Source organism: Monodon monoceros, unplaced genomic scaffold (assembly GCF_005190385.1).
Source record: "Monodon monoceros isolate NGI ecotype Baffin Bay Population unplaced genomic scaffold, NGI_Narwhal_1 Super_Scaffold_21, whole genome shotgun sequence".
Taxonomy (NCBI): Eukaryota; Metazoa; Chordata; class Mammalia; order Artiodactyla; family Monodontidae; genus Monodon; species Monodon monoceros.
In genome coordinates this window covers 133,768,144-133,791,614 of record NW_021703778.1, presented here as the reverse complement: position 1 = coordinate 133,791,614, position 23,471 = coordinate 133,768,144, and the positions used below count along the sequence as shown (strand labels likewise).

The following is a 23,471-nucleotide window of genomic DNA, read 5'->3' as shown; positions in this document are numbered from 1 at the left end:
GAACATCTTCATCTTTATTGCTTTTCCAGAAGGAATTTTCACAATGGAATAAGGGGTAGTGGAGTTGGTAGAACTCAGGTATATTTTTATGAGAGTAATTAGGATATGCATAAATGTGAACGTAAATGCAAATAAATTGATTTTCAGGTCTCAGTAAGGTGGTGTTTCTAGGTTTCCACAATTTTACCTAAGAGAATCTACTATTAAGTTGAAGTGGACAGCTCTTTTGACCTGTCATATTTTCTTGACAGTCATAGCAAAGCAGTGCTAGCAAGACTAATGATAATTGAGCCTTCATATCCATTCTCTCATACCTTCCTAAAAAGGGATAGCTAATAAATATAAACAAGAATAAAGCTTCTAAATCTCTTATGTCATCAAATTTACATTAAATTAGCCTTGATGACTATCATTAATACTAATGAGCAGCATTACATCACATTATAATAAAATTGGTTATGCATATATGATCTGAAGTACTTAAGCAAATCTCTGAAAGTATCTTTTTCATTTTAATTGTGAAACAGGTTGTTGGGAATTGAGGCAACTATTTACATCATTTAGTATTAAAAATATTTTCACCAGAAATACACCAATAATGAAGGCAGTTTGGGGGACTATTTGTTTAATTATTGTGAACAAGTTATAAACCATAAATAATTTATAAATTATAAATAAAGTGAACTCTTTATTTCACCTTGTATAGGCAAAGTCTAAGAGCATAAATTACCCAAAGACAGCATTTTGGACAGAAAATATTAATGTGCATTTTATTTGAAACTAAATAAATGAGTCACTCTCAAAACATTTTGTTGAAAGAAAACGTATTTGAATTCTTATACTTGCTTTTCAAGAAGTTTTGAATGCTGAATGCGAAATTGAATTTTGACGATTGGAGTGGTTTTTGTTGCCACGTTAAAAGTTAATATCAATTTTAGTGCTGTTCTCCACAATATATTTTAAACTGTTATTTCACAAGCGGAATGGATAGCCTTAAAAAAAAAAAACAACCAGCCCCTGACACGTTCCCTAGCCTGGTTTTAGGGCTTCTGACCCCAGCACACCCTTCTGGTTCTCGCTTCGCCGCGGGAGGGAGGAGGGGGCGCCGCCGCACAGATCTCGCGTGGAGTTGCGTCTTTCTCTTCAGCGTGATCTGCAGCTCCCGCCGTGGGCTTTGTCGGACTGGTTGGGACCGAGCGGGGCCGAGCGGGGTCAAGGTTGGGCTCGGGTCGTTCTGTGTCGCGACCTGCTGTAGTGTCCTCGGCGCTCGCGACCCTGACTAGAGTCTGGGATCCGGGAAGGAAGGGTGGGCGTTCGGGTCCCAGAGGGGCCAATGAGGTGGGTGGGAAAGAACTGCGTGTGGCGGTTATTCCTTAGGCAGGCGGCCCTGAGGGGTTTGGGGGGTTGGCGGGCCCTGTCCCCGATGTACGACCGGAGGTCGCGTTCTGGGGGCTTCCCAGCGCGTGGCCTCGCCCTTGGTCACACTGCCGCCCGAGGCTTCGGGGGCCGCCGTGTGGCCAGAGTTTCGGGGTGGGACTCCGGTGAGGAGAAGAGAGTAGGCTGTGAAGGTAGTCGGCGAGCGAACTCCCCACTTCAAAACGCGCGGGAAGAGTAGCTCCTCGACTCTGCGGGTAGCGAGTGATCCAAACCCCGCCATACGCGTATTTTTTTTTTTTTTTAAATGCGGCTTGGTAGTCCAGTGAATACCTCCGCTTTTGGATTCTCGGTGGTAAATTCGCAAGTGTCAAATTGCACGGTTCCTGTAGGTTTTACTTCGCTGTTGGTGACTGACTTTCTCTAAGAGTTTTTCAGCGTGTAGTAGTACACACGCCGAGAAAGGACATATTTAGAGATATTATTTATTTTAAAGGCATATCCTTTTAAGAAATCTGGATGTCCGTGGACTCCAGAATATCCAATAACTTATGGCACGACCATGTATAAACAATTATGAAGTTTCAGTCATGCAACGACATTCAATTTATTTTATTATAGATAACTGTATACATTTATTTTAATATATATAACGACACTCATTTATTAAATACCTGCTAGAGCTCTGCCCAGTACCGGGATGAAGGTGTCTCTTCCCTCCCCACTTCTTGCTCCACCCACATTTTTATGTAATAATGCTATTTCAAAAGGTTGTTTTTAGAAAACCCTTCCTTATTATTATTTTTTTTTAGCAAAGTATCCAAGATGAATGACAGCCTATTTGTCAGTTTGGACAGACTTTTGCTAGAATTTGGTAGGTATAAAATGGAAATAAAAAGTAGATAACTATTTGTATTATCATTGGACATTTTAACAATGAAATGAAGTCACAAAAGAGTAATTTATTTTAGTTTTCCAGTATGAGCAAGATATAAGTACTAAAGAAGATATGATTCAACGAATTAATAGTAAGTAGTTTTGCATGACAAAGATTTTTTTTTTATGGAATATAAGGTATTATGCTGTTGCCTTGTTTAGGGTAATTTATAGTTGGCATTAGAACTTTTCCCCTGGTTCTATCTAGTGACTAATAATGAGCTATTTACCCTATTTTTTCAATAATTTTCTGTATTCAGTGTTTAATTATTTTGTGTTTAAGAATTTTGTTTTAAGTAGATATCACCCTTAATGAAATACAATTGAAAATGTTATTTTTCTCAAGTAACACAGGTTATTTTAAACATTTGAATGAAAATTTTAAAATATTTTTAGAAATCATCAAAAGTCAGTGGCCAGGATTAATGGAAGCCACATTTTCAGGAATGCTAATTATGAAAATTAATATTATGAGTGGAATGACAAAGCAGATTACATAAGTATAGTATTTTAAGATCCTACATAAAAACTATCAAAAGAAACTACACTCAATAATTTCTTAATAGTTCTGAAAGGTATTATAGAATTTGGTTATCTTTTCTGCAGCAAAAAAGGATATTGGATATTAAGAATTTATTTTAATCTTTTTAAGAAATTACATTTTATTTTTAGCTTGTGTTTACTCACTATAACAAAGAAATAAGTGAGTTGAAGGTGCATTAAATAATGACATGGAATTGATGAATAGAAATTACACATTTGTCAAAAACAAAACTCTTATGTTAGTATCATATGGGTAAATGTTTACATGAACTCATAGCATCATAGGATGCCATTGATCTTAGATATTACTTAATCCAGCCATCTTACATTAAAGATGTGGGACAGGGGACGTTTATTTCTCTTCAATCTAAAACACAAATTCTTAACTTCTGGGTCTAGGAGCAAGCCTGACTCTGGTCCTGTGCTTTTTAGTATAGGGCCCTTCCCATCTCAAGCTTCACTTCCTCTCCATTCTCTGGTTCTCCTTTTCTAGGTCAGTTGCCATACCTTTTTTTCTACTGTATTTATTTTGAATTTATGATTTCCAGAATGCTTTGAAGATATTAAAGAAAACAAAGCGACCATTTGTAAGATACATGAAACTATAAATACAACTGATGAGGAAATCGGTCATTACTGTAAACATAGTAAGGAGATCAAAGACAACTGTAGTAAGTGAGTATTTTAAAGAAATTTTCAATAGTTGTCATTAGATTCTCTAATTCGAGGTTTTTGAGTTTATAGTTGAAGACACTTGCTTTAAAGTAGTATTTTATATTAGGAAAATGATGAAGCAAGTCTTAAATTTCCTTGTTACATGCCACTGTAAAAGGGATCACAGAAGTTTCAAAAGAAAAATAGAAGAGCTGTAAGATCTAATTCAGATCCAGTTAGTCTAAATACAGTATGTTGAATAATCTAGGCTCAGTATAGAAAATTCCGATTAGATAAATAAATTTGAAATAATTTCCATCTTCGAATTTTCAAGATCTTATTTTTGTCTAAGGGAACCTAGCCTAAAATTAGTAGCTTTTCAAAATAAAACTATTTAGTAAGTTAAGAATTCTTTCAATATAGCTTCAGGTTCTGGATTCTAGTAGTTACATCTATTATAAGACAAACATTTTGAAACAAAGACTTGTTAATGGAACTTAATTGTATGGACAGGTACTTACAAAAATAAAATGTTTAGTTTTCTGTATTTAATTTTATGTGGATCACTGTCTTTGTAATAAGTACTATATTAAGAATCATATTTGTTTAAAAATATTTTGTTATTTTAAAATTTCATAAACTTTTTGGTTTTCCCTCATTACTTTTTTTATATTGGTTTTAAAATTTTATAAAAGTAACACATGCCTAGTATAAAAATTCAAAGACTATACAAATGTATGGAGTAAAAAGGTTTTCCCTGCCTGTAGTCCCCATCCCCACCCTGTCCTCTTCCTTACAGGTGATCACTCTTAACAGTGAGTACCCTTCCAGACCTTTTAAAATATGTATTCAACATCACTATTACATATGCTTATATATACATCCACCTGTATATCTGCCTTTCCTTTTTTAAAAAATGCGATCATACCATACTTATTTTTCAACTTGTTTTTTAAATTTAACAATATGTAATGTAAATGGTACTACACATGTAATGATTATGTATGGATTTCATTCTTTTTTTTTTTAACAGCTCCATAGTATTTTATAGTATTGATGTATCCTAAGTTATTTAACCATTCTCCTATTAATAGACATTTAGGTTATTTCCAGTTATTTCCTATTATAAACAACATGTACAGGTATCCTTCCATATTTCTACACCAGTTGCTATAGAATGACCTTCTGGAAGTGAAATTGCCAGGTTGAAGAGTATGCATGTTTAAATATTTGATAAGTAATGCCAAACTGCTCTCCCCAAAAAATTATACTAATTTATACTTTCACCAACAATATATGAGAGTTTCTATTCCTCACACCCTTGCTAACACTGAAATTATCAATGTTTAAATTTTTTGGGAATCTGATCAACGAAAAAACTACATATTGTTGAACTTTTTCTTTTAGTTTGATTTAGGTTTATGGTAGTTAAGTTTTACCAGTGGTTTCCCTCAAGTAGCTGCAAAGGGTGCTGGGAAAGTACTGGTAGTTTCCCCGCAGAACCTACTGTGTCCAAGATGTACTTTACTTTAAACAAGATTATTCTCTGCTGGGTTCTGAGGGCAGTTAGTAGGATCTGTTGATTTTAGGATCTGTTGATTTTAATGCATGAATACCTCTAGTTCATGATTTCAGCATGCTGGTTAAGAGGTTTAAATGTGAAATATGAATTCATGAAAGTATTAGAAGAAAATATAGGTGACTATAATCTTTGAGAGAGGAAGGCCTTTCTAAGTATGTCATCAAAGGTAGAAACCACATAGGAAACAATGGATAAATATGACATATGCAAATTAAAAAAACACCTCAAAATGATACAAAAAGCAAAAGGATAAGGTAGAAAAATGTTAAAGAAGGGTTAATTTTTAAAATATAAAGTGCTTGTAGAAATTAATAAGAAAGAGCCAAAGTCCCATTAGAAAAATAAGCAAAGAAGGTAAACAGGTAAATACCAAAATGAAGAAATGTATGTCTAATAAATGTGAACAAATGCTCAATCTTACTAATAATCAAAGACATCCAAATTAAAGCAATAATAAAATACTATATATTCTTTTGCCTTTAAGTTTTGCAGAAATTTAAAGAAGGATAATACCCAATGTTGACCAGGAAATAAGGAAATCACCCCTCTCATACACTGTAGGAATGTACACTGGTATATACCTTATACCTTTTGGATGACATATAAGTATACTTCAAAGGCTTTAAAAATAAGCATGACTTTTGATTAAACAGTTCCATTTCTGATAATTTTTCATAAGGAAATAATTAGGCATTTTCTCAAAGATGTAATGTACAACAAGGTATTTATTTCAACTTTTTTACGATAGGAAAACATTGCAAGCAACTCAAATGTTCAACATTAGGTGATTGTTTAGATGAATTTTGGTATATCCATATGAATGAACAGTAGGCAGCCCATTAGTTTATGATATAAGTGAATATTGACATGGAAAGGTGTTAACAGTATATTACAAATTGAACAAAACATTAAAACAACATTCATAGAATAAACTCAATTTAGTAATTGTGTATTTATGTATAATTTAAAAAGTCTAGAAATATGTACATCAAAATGGTTACAGTGAATATCTTTTTAGTGAACATGTATTTCTTATGGAATTTAAAAAATATTCAGAATGTATGTATATATAACCTTTGACCTTATAACTCTATTTTGGGGAATATTGCCTAAGGAAATGGTTGCAAACTCAGACAAGTGTTTAAGTACAAATTCTTAAGAGAAACTTTGACTAACCAAAATGGCCAACAATATTGGAATGGTTAGATAAATTGTGTAATATGTTGTATTTATTAAAACTTTTACAATGAATTCTTAGTGACAAAGAAAATGTATATATTGATAGTTTAAAAGTAAGTGATAAAGGATGATATGTTGTATATGTGAATATGATCTCAAAGATGTTAAACTATATACTTATAGTAAAATCTGGAAATAATTTATTAAAATAATATCAATATTAGTAGTTATTATTCAGTGTTGAGAATATAGATGATAATTATTTTCTTATGTATACTTTTCTGTTCTTCCAAAATGGGTATGCATACTTTTTGAATCTGAAAAAATAAAAAAGATTAGAAAAAAGAGCTAGAGGAAATATTTGAACAATACTTAGAATGTAAGCTGCCATGGTGTATACTTAATTTTAGATTCTTCACACTGGCAACATTTTTTGAGTCATGTAATAAAACAAATGTATAAGTTGAATATTCATTTTATTCTAACTATCTGATTTCATAATTCATTATGGTCTAGTTTCTTTCTTTCAAGTTCAGGAGGGTATAAAACCTGACTTTCTAAATTTCAAAGGAGAAAAAAGCCTCTCTTTATCCCTTATCCTAGCTCTTTAAATGTTTACTCCAAAAGAATTTCTTAGCTAAGATCTTGGAAGTATGATGAGAAACAAAGCCTGATGTTGGAGTGTTGCAGAGTATATTCCAGAAATGCCATAGTAATACACAGTCCATCCATGTCATATTTGTTCCTTCCCTAGTCATGGTTCCAAAACAGGCTTTATGTAAAAATTAATCGATATTGATATTTGAGCATATGTATGATTGCATGAATGGTCATAGTGGTGGTGATCGGAGATGGGAATGTTTTTCTTGATGTAAGCTTGTTTTTTCCAGGAAAGGAAAGATTTGTTTATCTTTAAATGGTTACATTCATTTTTATTATTTCTTAAATTAGTTTATCATTCTGAGATGCTAATTACAGTATTTTTTTCCATAGCTGGAGGCCAACATGTGATATATTTCATAAACATGAAGACTATATGAAGGACCAGTTTACTATTTATCAAGAAACTGTTGAAAAAGACAGGTACAGTACATATATTAATTTAAGCTTATCAATTCTATAACTTAGTATTAATAAAATATTCTTTGCAAAAATATTAATTGAAAAATTTTTTTAGTTTATTTATTTTTAAAGCAAATTCAGCGTTTTGGACTCTGGTTGTCACTGTTGGCCTACCTGTTTGTTATAAAGCTCTATCCAACCTTTGATATATTTAAATATGTCCTTAGAAACTATTTATCAGTAGCAGTTACAAGGCAGAGTGCTTCAATTAATATTTTTTATGACTGAATTGCTATAGTCAAACATCTGGGGGAGTAGCTAGCTGTATAATTAGCTTATGAAAAATTTGGAGTGTTGACTTTTGAAGGGTATATTTATATTGAACTTATTTTACAGAGTGCTGATTTAGTGGGGTGTTATATTCTGACAGAGAAATACTATTGGGTTGGCCAAAAATTAAGATGTTATGGAGAAATCCGAATGAACTTTTTGGCCAACCCAATAATATTTGTGTGGGCTTATTTTATTATGTGTTAAATCACCTGGTTTGGGGGAGTAAATGTAATTAATGAATATAATGAAACAAGGCGAGGAACTTTGAACACGTTATATAGCATTATAATTTCGCTTAATTTAAAAAATTGCAATGTTTTTATTTTTAACATAATTGGACAAGAGCAGTGTTGATTTAATTTTTATTTATTTATCTTACTACTTTCCCCCTAGCTTTATTGAGGTATAATTGACACATAGCAGTAAGTCTGAGGTGTAAAACATGATTTAATACATGTGTGTATTGTGAAATGATTACCACAATAAGGTTAGGTAACACATCTATCACTCTATTATATTTTTTGTGGTGAGAATATTTAAGATTTACTCTTTTAACAACTTTCAAGTATATAATACAGTATTATTATATTCACCATGCTTTATATTAGATCCCCAGAACTTATTCAGCTTTTAACTGGAAGCTTGTACTCTCTGACCAACATCTTTTCATTTCCTCTACCCGTCAGCCCCTGGAAACCACCATTATACTCTCTGCTTCTATGAATTCAGCTTTTTAAAAAGATTTTACATATAAGTGAGATCATAACAGTATTTGTCTTTGTCTGACTTATTCAGTTAGCATAACACTCTCAAGGTCCATCTGTGTTGTCACAAATGGCAGGATTTCCTTCTTTTTTAGTGGCTAAATAACATTCCATTTTTATATATATCACATTCAAAAAATCTATTCATCTGTCAGTGGACACTTAGGTTGTTTCCATGTCTTGGCCATTGTGAATAATGCTTCAATGAACATGGTGCAGATATCTCTTTGGGATAGTGATTTTATTTCCTTTGAATATGTAACTAGAAGTGGGATTACTGGATCATATGGCTTTTCTATTTTTAATTTTTTGAGGTGCCTCCATACTGTTTTCCATGGTGGCTGTATCAATTTACATTCCCACCACCAGTATACAAGGGTTCCCTTTTCTCTACATCCTTGCCAACATCTATCTTTTGTGTAGAAAGGTAATAGCCTTTCTACACATATGAGGTACTATCTCATTGTGGTTTTGATTTGCATTTCTCTGATAATTGGTGGTGTTGAGCATCTTTTCATGTACCTGTTGACTATTTGTCTTCTTTGGAAAAATGTCTCTCAGCCCTTTGCCCATTTTTAACTTGGATTATTAGTCTTTCTGCTATTCAGTTGTATGAGTTCCTTATGTATTTTGGATATTAACCCCTTATTGGATATATGGTTTGCAAACATTTTCTCCCATTCTATAGTTTGCCTCTTCATTTTGTTGATTGATTCTTTTGCTGTGCAGAAGCTTTTATAGTTTGATGTAGTCCCACTTGTTTATTTTTGCTTTTGTTGCTTGTGCTTTTGGTATCATATCCCCAAAAATCATTGCCAAAACCAACATCAAGGAGATTTTTTTCCCTAGGAGTTTTATGATTTCAGGTCTTACATTTAATTTAAGTCTTTAATCCATTTTGAGTTCATCTTTATGAGTGGTATAAGATAGGGGTCCAGTTCCATTCTTTTGCATGTGGCTATCCAGTTTTCCCAGCATTGTTTATTGCAGACTATCCTTTCCCCATTGAGTATTCTTGGCTTCCTTTCCAAATATTGATTGACTGTATATGCATGGATTTATTTCTGGACTCTTGATTCTGTTCCATTGGTTTATCTGTCTGTTTTTATGCCAATACTATGCTGTTTTTTTCGTTTGTTTGTTTGTTTTGGCGGTACGCGGGCCTCTCACTGTTGTGGCCTCTCCCGTTGTGGAGCACAGGCTCTGGATGCGCAGGCTCAGCGGCCATGGCTTACGGGCCCAGGTGCTCTGTGGCATGTGGGATCTTCCCAGACCAGGGCACAAACCCATGTCCCCTGCATCGGCAGGCGGACTCTCAACCACCGCGCCACCAGGGAAGCCCGATGCTATTTTGATTACTATATCTTTGTAGCATAGTTTGAAATGAGGAAGTGTGATGCTTCCACCTTTGTTTTTTTTTTGAGATTTCCAGAAATTGACTATTTGGGGTCTTTTGTGGTTCCATACAAATTTTGGGATTTTTTTTTCTATTTCTGTGAAAAATGCCGTTGTAATTTTGATGGGATTGCATTGAATTTTTAGATAGCTTTGGGTAGTATGGATATTATAACAGTATTAATTCTTATGATCTGTGAGCACAGAATATCTTTCCATATTTATGTCTTCTTCAGTTTCTTTCATAGTGTCTTACAGTTTTCAGTGTACAAATCTTTCACCTTCTTGGTTAAATTTATTCCTAAGTTTTTAAATGTGTTTGATGCTACTGTAAATGGGATTGTTTTCTTTATTTTTTTTTCAGGTAGTTCGTTGTTTGTGTATAGAAGTGCAACTGATTTTTGTATGTTGATTTTGTATCCTGAAACTTTATTGAATTTGTTGATTAGTTCTAATAGGTTTTTGGTGGAGTCTTAGAATTTTCTATATATTGATATAAGGATATACTGTTTACAAACAGACCATTTCACTTTTTCCTTTCCTATTTGGATGCCTTTTATTTCTTTTTCTTGTCTAATTACTTTAGCTAGCTCTTCCAGTATTATATTGAATAAGAGTGGTGAGAATGGCACCTTTGTCTTGTTTCTGATTTTGGAGGAAAAGCTTTTAGCTATTTACCATTGAGTATGATATTAGTTATGGACTTGTCATATATAGCCTTTATTATGTTGAGGTATACCCAATTTATTGAAAGTTTTTATCATGAAAGGGTGTCAGATTTTGCCAAATGCTTTTTCTGCATCTACTGAGATCATATAATTTTTATCCTTCACTCTATTAATGTGGTATTTCATGTTTAATTATTTGTGTATATTGAACCATCCTTGCATCCAAGGATAAATCCCATTTCGTATTCGTGTATGATTCTTTTAAAGTGCTGTTGAATTTGTTTGCTAGTATTTTTTTTTGAGAATTTTTTCATCCATATTCATCAGGAATATTGGCTTCTAGTTTTCTTTTCTTGTAGTGTCCTTATTTGGCTTTTTATCAGGGTAATGCTGGCCTCATAAAATGAATTGGAGAGTGTCTTCTCCTCTTCCATTTTTTGGGAAGAGTTTGAGAAGGATTGATGTTAATTCTTCTTTAAATGTTTGGTAACAGTTTACCAGTGAAACCATCTGGTCCTGGGCTTTTCTTTGTTGGGAGGGTTTTGATTATTGCTTCTATCTCCTTACTAGGAATTGACCTGTTCAGATTTTTAATTTTTTTTCATAATTCAATCTTGGTAGGTTGTATGTTTCTAGAAATTTATCCATTTCTTTTAGGTTATCTAATTTGTTGTCCTATAATTGTTAATAGTAGCCTCTTAAGAGCGTTTGTATTTCTTTGGTGTCAGGTATAGTATCTCCTCTTTCATTTATAACTTTGTTTGAGTCCTCTCTCTTTCCCTTGGTTAGTCTAGCTAAAGGTTTGTAAATTTTGTTTATCTTTTCAAAAAAGCAACTTTTGTTTCATTGATGTTTTCCTGTTGTCTTTCATGTCTCTAGTCCATTTATTTCTGCTCTAGCCTTTGTTATTTCCTTCTTTCTGCTATCTTTATGGTTAGATTGTTCTTCTTTTTCTAATTCCTTGGGAAGTGACCTTCTTTGTCTCTTGTGACTGATTTTGACTGAAAGTCTATCTTATCTGATTTAAGTATGAGCACTTCTGATTTCCTTTGGTTACATTTGTATGGAATATCTTTTTCTATCCCTTCACTTTCAGCTCATGTGTTTCATTAAAGCTAAAGTAAGTTTCTTGCAGGCAGCATATTGTTGGGTCTTGTTTTTTTTAATCCACTCAGCCACTCTTTGTCTTTTGAATTTAGTCTATTTACATTTAAAGTAATTATTGATAGGTATGGACTTACTATTGCCATTTAATTAATCGTTTTCTGAGTGTATTTTTAGTCCCTTTGTTCCTTTCTTCCTCTCTTGCTGTCTTCCTTTGTGATTTTTTTTTGTAGTGGTATGCTTTAATTCCTTTCTCTCTCTTTTTTGTGTATCTACTATAAATTTTTTCTCTGTGGTTACCATGACGCTTACATAAAACATCTTATAGATATAACAGACTTATTGATAACAAGTAACCTTCAATTGCATACAAAAACTGCACTTTTACTTCTCCTCCCCCCACATTTAAGGCTATCGATGTCATACTTTATATTGTGCATCCATTAACAAATTATTGTAGCTATAATTTTAATAATATTTTAAACTTTCATACTAGAGATTAAAGTGATTTGCATACTATCATTACAGTATTATGGTATTCTGAATTTGAGTATATATTCACCTTTACCATTAAGTTTTATTCTTTTATATGTTTTCATGTTGTTACTTAGCATCCTTTTATTTCAGCTTGAAAAACTCCCCTTAATATTTTCTAAAAGGCAGTAGTAATGAACTCCTTTAGTGGTAATGAACTCCCTTAGCTTTTGTCTGTCTGGGAATGTCCTTATTTTTCCTTCATTTCTAAAGGACAGTTTTGCTGGGTGTAGTATTTTTGGTTGGCAGTTTTTTCTTTCAGTACTTTGAATATGTGATCCCATTCTCTTCTGGCCTGGAAGGTTTGTGCAGAGAAATCTCCTGACGACATTACAGGGGTTCCCTAGTGATGAGTTATTTTTCTCTTGATGCTTTCAAAATTCTTTTTGTCTTTGCATTTTAACATTTTGATTATAATGTGTCTTGGAGTAATCTTCTTTGGGTTGATCTTGCTTGGGGTCTTTTGGGCTTCCTGTACCCAGATGCCTATCTCTTTCCTAATATTTGGGAAGTTTTCAGCTATTATTTCTTTTCTTTTTTAAAAATTTTTGTTGGGGTATAATCAATTTACAATGTTGTGTTAGTTTCAGGTATACAGCAAAGTGAATCTGTTATACAAATACAGATATCCACTCTTTTTTAGATTCTTTTCCCATATAGGCCATTACAGAGTATTGAGTAGAGTTCCTTGTGCTATACAGTAGGTCCTTATTAGTTATCTGTTTTTTTTTTTAAAGAAATTTATTTATTTATATGTTTATCTTTGGCTGCATTGGGTCTTCGTTGCTGCGCACAGGCTTTCTCTAGTTGCAGCGAGCAGGGGCTACTCTTGGTTGTGGTGTGCGGGCTTCTTATTGTGGTGGCTTCTCTTGTTGTGGAGCGTAAACTCTAGGTGTGTGGGCTTCAGTAATTGTGGCACATGGGCTCAGCAGTTGTGGCTTGCGGGCTCTAGAGTGCGCTCTCAGTAGTTGTGGTGCATGGGCTTAGTTGCTTTGTGGCATGTGAGATCTTCCTGGACCAGGGCTCGAACCCATGTCCCCATGCAGGTGGATTCTTAACCACCGTGCCCCCAGGGAAGCCCTAGTTATCTGCTTTATATATAGTAGTGTGTATGTGTCAATTCCAATCTTCCACTTTATCTCTCCTCCCCCAACCTCTGGTAACATAAGTTTATTTTCTACATCTGTAGCTCTATTTCTGTTTTGTAGATAAGTTCATTTGTAGCCTTTTTTAAGATTCCACATATAAGTGATATCATATGATATTTGTTTTTCTCTGTATGACTTACTTGACTCAGTATGAGAATCTCTAGGTCCATCCATGTTGCTGCAAATGGCATTATTTTGTTCTTTTTTATAGCTGAGTAATCAGGTGTTATTTCTTTAAATAAGCTTTCTGCCTTTTTCTGTCTCTCTTTTCTCCTTCTGGGACTTCCGTGATGCAAATATTTGTTTGCTTTGCAGTGTTCCATAATTTATGTAGATTTTCTTCACTGTTTTTCATTCTTTTTCTTTTTGTTCCTCTAAGTAGCTAATTTCAAATGAATAGTCTTTGAGTTTGCCGATTCTTTCTTTTATATGATCAAGTCTATTACTGATGCTCTCTATTGAATATTTCAGTCTTGCTGTTGTGTTCTTTAGCTCCACAGTTTCTGTTTGGTTCTATTTTATGGTTTCTATTTCTTTATTAAACTTCTCATTTTGTACATGCATTGTTTTCCTGATTTCGTTTAGTTGTCTGTGTTCTCTTGTATTTTATTGAGTTTCTTTAAGATGATTACTTTGAATTCTTTTCAAGGCAAACTGTAGATCTCCATTTCTTTGGGGTCAGTTACTGAAGATTTATTACTTTTCTTTTGATGGTGTCATGTTTGCCTAATTCTTTGTGATATGCTTAGCCTTGCATTGGTGTCTGTGCACTTGAACGAACAAACACTTCTTCCAGTCTTTACAGTCTGGTTTTGGGAGGTAAAGACCTTCTCTTGTTGGTTTCCTGGGCTGATGGGGTTACCTATAGAACTGCAGTTGTGCTGAGTTGGAGCTAATTTTGAAGCTGTTGTTGAGTTTGTAGTGGGATCCATGGTTGGTGTGCTTGTTACCAGGGGCTCAGGCAGGTATGGATCCTGTCTGGTCCCTGGGTGGGTGAGACTTCCTCCAGTACTTTGTTCAGTAGAATAGTACTGGGACAAAGGTCTGATTCAGGTTCCACAGTTGGGTCCTTAGTCAGCAGGCATATTACCAAGTGTGTAGACAAGTTTGTCTCCCAGCAAGTCCCTGGGAGAGTTCATGCCTAGTCACTGAATGGATTCATGGGTGGTCAGGACTGGCCCTGGACTGTGGCTGAGAGGGGCTAGAACTGAGTCTCAGGGCTGTTTCAGATTCTGCAAACAAAATTGAGGTCTACAGTCCTGGTTCTCAAGGCGCAGATAGGCATGTCTCCAACCAGCTCCCTCCGTGGGCTGGACTGCTCCCTGATTGTGGCTAGAGGGGCTGGAGCCAAGTATAGGGCCCTTTCAAGATCTCCAGGGGAGCATATAGCAGTATCTCTTTGGGTCCCTGGGCCAGAAGTTCTGTTAGTGCTAGACTGCTTGAGATCTAGAATCAAGTATGGGTCCTTTCATGATCTATGGGGTGCAGACAGGAGTGTCTCTTGCTTGAACCCTGGACCCTCAGTACTGTGGACAAACTGTGCTGTGAGAGGGCTGGAACCAACTATAGGGTGCTTTAGGATCTTTAGGGGCATAGACAGGAGTGTCTCCTGCTGGGTCTGTGTGCCAGCAGGATTCTTCAGTGACTGTGGCTGGAACAGGTTGGAATCCAGTTACAGGGCCCTTTCAAAATCTACAGTCTCACTGAGCTTGGCAGGTTTATCTCCTGGTATTTCCAGACTGTGGCCATGAAGGGCTGGAACTGGTTCACCTGCCACTTCTGAGACCACAGCCAGGACCAGGGTCTGTATGCCTATTGTCTGACACACAGGTAGGTGTGACTTCTCCCAGGTCCCTTGGTTTATGGGGCTGGTTACAGACCCAAAGCTAGATAGGCCTGTAGCTGAGTTCTCAGGGGTACAGAGATGTTTTCTGGGTCTGTAACCAGCACCACAGTCAGCAAGTTAAACCACCAAGATGTGAGTCCGTTTTCTCAAAATGGCTCTCCTCAGTCTTGGACTGCACCAGGATTTCACAGTCTCCTACCTGGATCCCAAAGCTTCCACAAAGGCACTTTTGTCCATGGTTGGATGGCAAACTTTTATTGCTGAGGGGGGTGATATGCGCAAGGGGCATTTTATTCTGCCATCTTGCCGATGTCACTCCTATTCTAATATTCTAATTAAAAACACCCACATAAAATCTAGAATGCAGTACATTTCATATTAAAAACTGGGTCTTAAGGTAGGGACTGAGGTATAGATTTGGACTTCATTGGCATTTGAAATCATAAAAATAGATGAGATTGCCCAGGGAAAGTATAAAGCAAAAAGAAGAGAAAGCTGGAGTACATAATCATCCAAGAAATAGGCAGAGGGTAGAATTAACAAAGGAGACTTACTTTGTTATTTATAGGCCCCACTTCAATTCAAAAAGAATTTGAAATGATTTATATAAATAATACCATAGTGTTAAAATAAAGTTAGACATACAAATTGAGCTATAGGGAAGTAAGGGTAATATAGGAAGATGAAGCCTTTGATCTTGATAGAAATTCATACTATATGGTCTTACACATTTGTTAGATGTAGGCAAAATTAGGCTTTGAAATTCCTAATAGTAGTCAAAGCATTGTGGAAGTGTGATCAATTTGGAATTCAGAATATTCGTTTAAAAAACAGTTCAGGGCTTCCCTGGTGGCGCAGTGGTTGAGAGTCCGCCTGCTGATGCAGGGGACGCGGGTTCGTGCCCCGGTCCGGGAAGATCCCACATGCCACGGAGCGGCTGGGCCTGTGAGCCATGGCCGCTGTGCCTGCGCGTCTGGAGCCTGTGCTCCGCAGCGGGAGAGGCCACAACAGTGAGAGGCCCGCGTACCGCAAAAACAAACAAACAAACAAAAAAACAGTTCAGTTGCTTAGGATGAGCAGAGGTTTTTTCCCTAGTACTCAGACTTGAGAGAAATTTGTTCCCTGGATTCTCATAAAGGGGAAATTGTGCGATATGGTAGTCAGTATCTTCAGTGGCCTCCCCCAAATAAACACAATATGTATTACTGCTTTTTATAACATCTCTCAGTGCAAGCTATAGCTATAAAATATTATTTAAAATGATTCTATGAGGGGCTAAAGCAAACCAGTCTAATAAGTACCTCTCTGATAGTGTTTGTTGTGGATGACTTCTCTTAGCTAGCCAGAGGTATGGAAGTGAAAACATCTATCTCTTTCTTTCTTAAACCAGCCACATAGGTTGATTGACTTGATGACTCAATACTATGTATTTATAAGAGGAAAAGAGTCCATTTGTTGGTATCATGGGTAATGAAGGAAGTAGAGGCACCAGCTACTTATTTCTCCTAATCTCCCATCCCTGTCCCAGGCATTCACGAAGACTAGCATTGCTGGCAAGAGATGAGATATTAATGGCTCTTCTTGAATCATGGCTTGGGCTAGCAAGGTTCTTGTGTGGAGTATATTAGAAGAGTTGCTGTGAATATGCAGTCTGAACAGGGTAGATGGGGTGTGCTAATCTCATCTGAAACTGGTGTCCCAGACTCAGTTTTCTTATAGGTATTTCCCTCCTTTTGGACTATTTTCCCAAAAAGTGAAGGCTTAATTAGCAAATATGCATTTAGAAGAATAGGAAGAAACTTGTTTTAGGCTAAACTACTTTATCTTGCATAAGGGGACAGAGTTTAGTAATATTAAGAAATTAAAACATTCTTAAGATTCAGACCTGCTGACCAGTAGAAGGCTGTTATCCTTTTCTTCTTACTATACAAGCAGTTTATGAATACTTCTTTTCTCATCTGCTAAGGCAAGATAATCATTGAAGTATCTTTTAAGAAATTCCCCCATATAGTATGGCTTGATTTAGAAAATTTATAAACTTTTGAGGAATATAAGGACTATATATTTTTAGAAAATTTTCTATGAATGTTATTTTTTGAAAGTATGTATTTGTTAATAACTGGGTAAAAAAAGGATCCAAAAATATATTTCCTGTTTTTAAATTGAAGTATGGTTGATTTACAATATTTACAATATTGTGTTAGTTTCAGTGTACAGCAAAGTGATCAGTTTTATATATATAAATACATATATTTATATATATATATACACATTTTCCGATTGTTTTCCATTATAGGTTATTATAAGATATTGAATACAGTTCTCTGTGCTATACAGTAAAGCCTTGTTTATCTGTTTTATATATGGTAGTGCATATCTGTTAATCCCATACTTCTTATTTATTCCTCCCCCTCTTTGGTAACCATAAGTTTGCTTTCTATGTCTATGAGTCTGTTTCTGTTTTGTAAATAAATTCATTTGTACTATTTTTTTTTTTAGATTCCACATATAAGTGATATCATATGGTATTTGTCTTTCTCTGTCTGACTTACTTCATTTAGCATGATAATCTCTAGGTCCATCCCTATTGCCGCAAAATGCATTATTTCATTTTTTTTATGTCGGAGTAATATTCTATTATATATATATGCCACGTCTTCTTTATCCATTCATCTGTTGATGGACACTGAGATTGCTTCTATATCTTGCCTATTGTAAACAGTGCTGCTATGATCATTGGGGTGCATGTATCTTTTCAAATTAGAGTTTTCATCTTTTACAGATATACGCCCAGTAGTGGTAACTCCATTTTTAGTTTTTTAAGGAACCTCCATATTGTTTTCCATAGTGGCTGCACTAATTTACATTCCCACCAACAGTGTAGGAGGGTACCCTTTTCTCCATACCCTATCCAGCATTTATTATTTGTAGACTGTGAGGTGATACCTCACTGTAGTCTTGCTTTGCATTTCTCTAATAATTAGCAGTGTTGAGCATCTTTTCATGTGTCTGTTGGCCATCTGTATGTCTTCTTTCGAGAAATGTCTATTTAGTCTTCTGCCCGTTTTTTTTTTTTTAACATCTTTATTGGGGTACACTTGTTCTGCCCGTTTTTTGATTGGGTTGTTTGTTTCTCTGATATTGAGTTGTATGAGCTCTTTGTATGTTTTGGAAATGAAGCCCCTGTCAGCTGCATTCTTTGCAAATATCTTCTCCCAGTCCGTGGGTTGTCTTTTTGTTTTGTTTATGGTTTCCTTTACTGTGTGAAAGCTGTTAAGTTTGATTAGGTCCCATTTGTTTATTTTTGCTTTTATTTATTTTGCCTTGAGAGACTGACCCAAGAAAACATTGGTACGATTTATGTCAGAGAATGTTTTACCTATGTTCTCTTCTAGGAGTTTTATGGTGTCATGTTTTATATTTAAGTCTTTAAGCCATTTTGAATTTATTTTTGTGTGTGGTATAAGGGAGTGTTCTGACTTCATTGATTTACATGAGTCTGTCCAGCTTTCCCAACACCACTTGCTGAAGAGACTGTCTTTTCTCTATTGTATATTCTTGCCTCCTTGGTCGAAGATTAATTGGCCATAGGTGTGGGGGTTTATTTCTGGGTCCTCTATTCTGTTCCATCTCTATATGTCTGTTTTTGTGCCAGTACCACCCTGTTTTGATTACTGTAGCTTTGTAATATTGCCTGAAGTCTAGAAGGGTTATGCCCCAGCTTTGTTCTTTTCCCTCCGGATTGCTTTGGCAATTCTGGGTCTTTTGTGGTTCCATATAAATTTTAGAATTATTTGTTCTAGTTCTGTGAAAAATGTCATGGGTAATTTGATAGGGATTGCATTAAATCTGTAGATTTGTTTGGGTAGTATGGCAATTTTCACTATATTAATTCTTCCAACCCAAGACCATGGGATATCTTTTCATTTCTTTGAATCATCTTCAGTTTCCTTCATCAGTGTTTTATAGTTCTCAGCATATAAATCTTTCACCTCCAGTTAGGTTTATTCCTAGTTTTTTTTTTTTTTTTTTGGATGCAATGTGATTTTAAATAGGATTGCTTTTTTTACTTTCTCTTTCTGATACTTCATTGTTAGTGTAAATAAGTGCAACAGATTTCTGTATATTAATCTTGTATCCTGATACCTTGCTGAATTCGTTTATCAGTTCTGGTAGTTTCTGTTTGGAGTCTTAAGGGTTTTCTGTAGAGTATCATGTTATCTGCATATAATGACAATTTTACCTCTTCCCTTCTAATTTGGATGCCTTTTATTTCTTTTTCTTGCCTGATTGCTGTGCCTAGGACTTCCAATAGTATGTTGAATAAAAGTGGTGAGAGTGGGCATCCTTGTCTTATTCCAGCACTTAGCAGGAAGACGTTCAGCTTTCCACCATTTAGTATCATGTAAGCTGTGGATTTGTCATAAATGGCTTTTATTATGTTCCCTTTATACCCACTTTGGTGAGAGTTTTTATCATGAATAAATGTTGAATTTTATCAAATGCTTTTTCTGCCTCTATTGAGATGATCATGTGGTTTTTGCATTTTCTTTTGTTATTGTGGTGTATCACGTTGATTGATTTGTGTCTGTTGAACCATCCTTGTGACTCTGGGATGAATCCAATTTGATTATGGTGTATGGCCCTTTTTATGTGTTGTTGGACTTGGTTTGCTAATATTTTGTTGAGGATTTTTGCATCTACATTCATCAAAGATATTGGCCTGTAATTTTCTTTTTTGGTGGTGTCTTTTTCTGGTTTTGGTATCAGGGTGATGGTGACTTCATAGAATGACTTTGGGAGTGTTCTCTCCTCTTCAGTCTTTTGGAAGAGTTTGAGAAGGATAGATATAAGTTCTTCTTTGTATGTTTGGTAGAATAACCCAGTGAAGCCATCCAGTCCTGGACTTTTGTTTGCAGGGAGCCTTTTTTATTACAGATTTTATTTCACTTCTAGTGATCAGTCTGTTCAACTTATCTGTTTCTTCTTGATTCAATTTTGGCAGGCTGTATGTTTCTAGCAACTTGTCCATTTCTTCTAGGTTGTCAAATTTGTTGGCATATAACTGTTCACAATATCTTCTTAGTAATTTTTTGTATTTCTATGGTATTGTTACTGAGTCCAAGCTCACTCTGCTTGCCACATGGCAGGCCAGTAAATCGGGAGAAGAGGTGTTGAGGCAAGGAATAGTGACTTTATTCGGAAAGCCAGCAGACCAAGAAGATGGCAGACTAGTGTCTTAGAAGAACCATCTTATTGGGGTCTGGATGCCAGTTTCTTCTATAGAACAGAGAGGGGGCAGAGGTGAGGAAGTAAAGTAAAAAGGCCATAAGTCTTGCAGATATCTCCTGGAATAGCCAGCCTTGGGAAGGGGATGTGTTAATTTCTTCTTTCTTGCAGCCATTCATAGGTGGACAGGGTCAGGATGTTTCCCCAAACAAAGGCACTTTGGTTTAACATTCAGGCAGAGGGGCAGGTTCCCTGAAGCAGACCATTATGTATAGACAGTAACCTTTTAGTGAACAAAAGCAGCAGGAAGCAAAGGTTAAAGTAAGAGAAACAGATCCAACATGTAGTCAGATTTGTTCTTCCCTGTAACAATATTGGTTGTTATTTCTCCTCTTCCATTTCTTATTTATTTGTATCCTGTCTCTTTTCTTCTTGGTGAGCTTGGCTAGAGGCTTGTCAATTTCATTTATCCTTTCAACTATCTCTTGGTTTTATTAATTTTTTTCTATTTTTTAAATCTCCATTTATTCATTTCCTCTCTGGTCTTTATTATTTCCTTCCTTCTGCTGAATTTAGGTTTTATTTGTTTTTCTTTTTCTAATTCTTTTAGGTGGTAGGTTAGGTTGTTTATTTAAGATTTTTCTTGTTTTTGGAAGAAGGCCTGTATTGCTATGAACTTCTCTCTTAGAACTGCTTTTTCTGCATCCCATAGATTTTGTATGGTTGTGTTTTCATTGTCATTTGTTTCGAGGTATTTTTAAATTTCCTCTTTGATTTCATCACTGACCCATTGGTTTTTTAGTGGCATGTTGTTTAGTCTCCATGTAATCATTTTTTTCTCATTTCTCTTTCTGTGGTTGATATCTAGTTTCATACCGTTGCACTCAGAAAAGTTGCTTGAAATAATTTCTGTCCTCTTAAATTTGTTGAGGCTTGTTTTGTGTCCTGGTATGTGGTCTATCCTAGGGAATGTTCCATGTGCTCTTGAAAAGAATGTGTATTTTGTTTTGTTTTGGATGTAATGTCCTGTAGATATCAATTAAGTCTGTTCTATTGTGTCACTTAGGATCTCTGTTGCCTTATTGATTTTCTGTCTGGAATATCTGTCAATTGATGTCAGTAGGGTGTTAAACTCTCCTACTATTGTTGTATTCCCATCAGTTTCTCCCTTTTTGTCTCTTGATATTTGTTTTATGTATTTTGGTCCTCCTATATTGGGTGCATATGTGTTAATGAGTGTGATATCCTCTTCTTGTATTGATCATCTTATTATATGTTGGCCTTCATTGTCTTTCTTTGTGGCCTTCATTTTAAAGTCTATTTTGTCTGATGTGAGTATTGCTACCCCCACTTTCTTGTCATTTCCTTTTGCATGAAATATCTTTTTCCATCCCCTCACTTTCAATCTATATGTGTCTTTCACCCAGAAGTGGGTCTCTTGTAGGCAGCATATTGTAGATTCTTGTTTTATTATCTAACCTGCCACTCTATGTATTTGATTGGTGCATTTAGTCCATTTATATATAAAGTAATTATTGATAGTATGTATTTATTGCCATTTTAAACCTTGTTTTCCGGTTCATTTTGCACATCTTTGTTCCTTTCTCCCCTTTTTGTTTTTCCGTTTGTGGTTTGTATTATGCTTGAGTTCCTTTATTTTTGGTTTTTGTGAATCTATTTTATGTTTTTGATTTGTGATTACCCTGGTTTTCAAGTATGTTATCTCATAACTGTATCTACTTCCTTTAGATTCATAGTCATATAAGCTCAAACACATTCTAAAAGATTTGCATTTTCTTACTCCCCTCCCCCACATTTTGTGATTTTAATGTCCTGTTTTACATCTTCATGTTTATCTTTTTGCTGTTCATTGTATTTATAATTGCTTTCACAGAATTTTTTTTAATCCATGTACTTGCCTTATTTAAGTGATATTCAATCCTTTTATATATTTGTCTTTCCTATTGTGAGTTTACCTTTTTTATTGATTCCTGCTTCTTTTCTATTTAGAGAAGATCTCTCAATATTTCTTTTAGGATAGATTTAGTATTGCTGTCTTCTTTTAGTTTTTGCTTGTCTGAGAAATTGTTTATCTCTCCTTCTATTCTAAATGACAGTCTGGCTGGGTAGAGTATCCTAGGTTGCAGGTTGTTGTTCTTCAGGACTTTGGATATATCTTGCCCCTCCTTTATGGCCTGCAAAGTTTCTTTAGAGAAATTAGCTGGTAGCCTTATGGGGGTTCCCTTGTAACTGACTCTTTGTTTTTTCTTTTGCTGCCTTTAGAATCCTCTCTTTATCTTTCACTTTTGCCATTTTAATTATGATATATCTTGGATTTGGACTGTTTGGGTTCATCTTGTTTGGGAACCTCTGTGCTTCCTGTACCTGTATTGCTGTTTCCTTCTTTAGGTTTGGGAAGTTTTCAGCTATAATTTCTTTGAAAACATTTTTGATCCCCCTTTCTCTTCTTTTTTTCCTGGGATTCCTATTATGTATAGATTGGCTTACTCTTATTATTCCATAGATCTCGTATGTTGCTTTGTTTCATTTTTTCATTTGTCTTTCTGTCTGCTGTTTTGCTTGGGTGATTTCAGTTATTCTGTCTTCCAGATCACTTCTTATTCTGCATTATTTAGTTTACTATTTATGCCTTTTGCTCAGTTTTCATTTTGGAAATTGAGTTGTCTAATTTCGATTGGCTTCTTTTTATAGTTTCTAATTCCTTGTTACAGTGATCTGCATTTCTATTGATAGTCTTTTGTAGTTCCTTCAGCATTTTTATTACCTCCGTTTTGAACTCAGCGTCTGGTAGATTGGAGAGGTCTGTTTCATTGTTCTTTCAGGGAATTTCTCTGGTTCTTTTAATTCAGAGTAGTTCCTCTGCTTTTTTCATTTTACTTATATTTCTCCAACTCTATGAATTTTGGAGAAACAGTTATCTACTGTGGTCTTGAAGGTCTGTTTTTATGTGGGAGTGACCCTTGTGTAGACTGTGTGAGTGCAGTATTTTCGGTGCGAGGGCTGTTTGTGGTATGGATGCTTGCCAAGACTTTCCTCAGTTTGTGCTGGCCCTTGTCCCCTTGATAGGGGATGTGTTTGGTGTTGTGGTGACCAGAGCCT

At 35.2% G+C, this 23,471-nt stretch overlaps 1 protein-coding gene across 1 annotated transcript in view; it reads left to right on the top strand.

Annotated features, from left to right (window-relative positions):
- The first annotated feature begins 2,199 nt into the window (after nucleotides 1-2,199).
- The window catches only part of CUNH14orf39 (chromosome unknown C14orf39 homolog), a 52,378-nt gene continuing 31,106 nt past the window's right edge, over nucleotides 2,200-23,471 (top strand). The window contains exons 1-4 of the mRNA XM_029236226.1: nucleotides 2,200-2,248; nucleotides 2,346-2,402; nucleotides 3,402-3,528; nucleotides 7,262-7,351. Coding sequence (XP_029092059.1) covers nucleotides 2,200-2,248; nucleotides 2,346-2,402; nucleotides 3,402-3,528; nucleotides 7,262-7,351 — 323 coding nt within the window. The remainder of the gene's footprint in view (nucleotides 2,249-2,345; nucleotides 2,403-3,401; nucleotides 3,529-7,261; nucleotides 7,352-23,471) is intronic.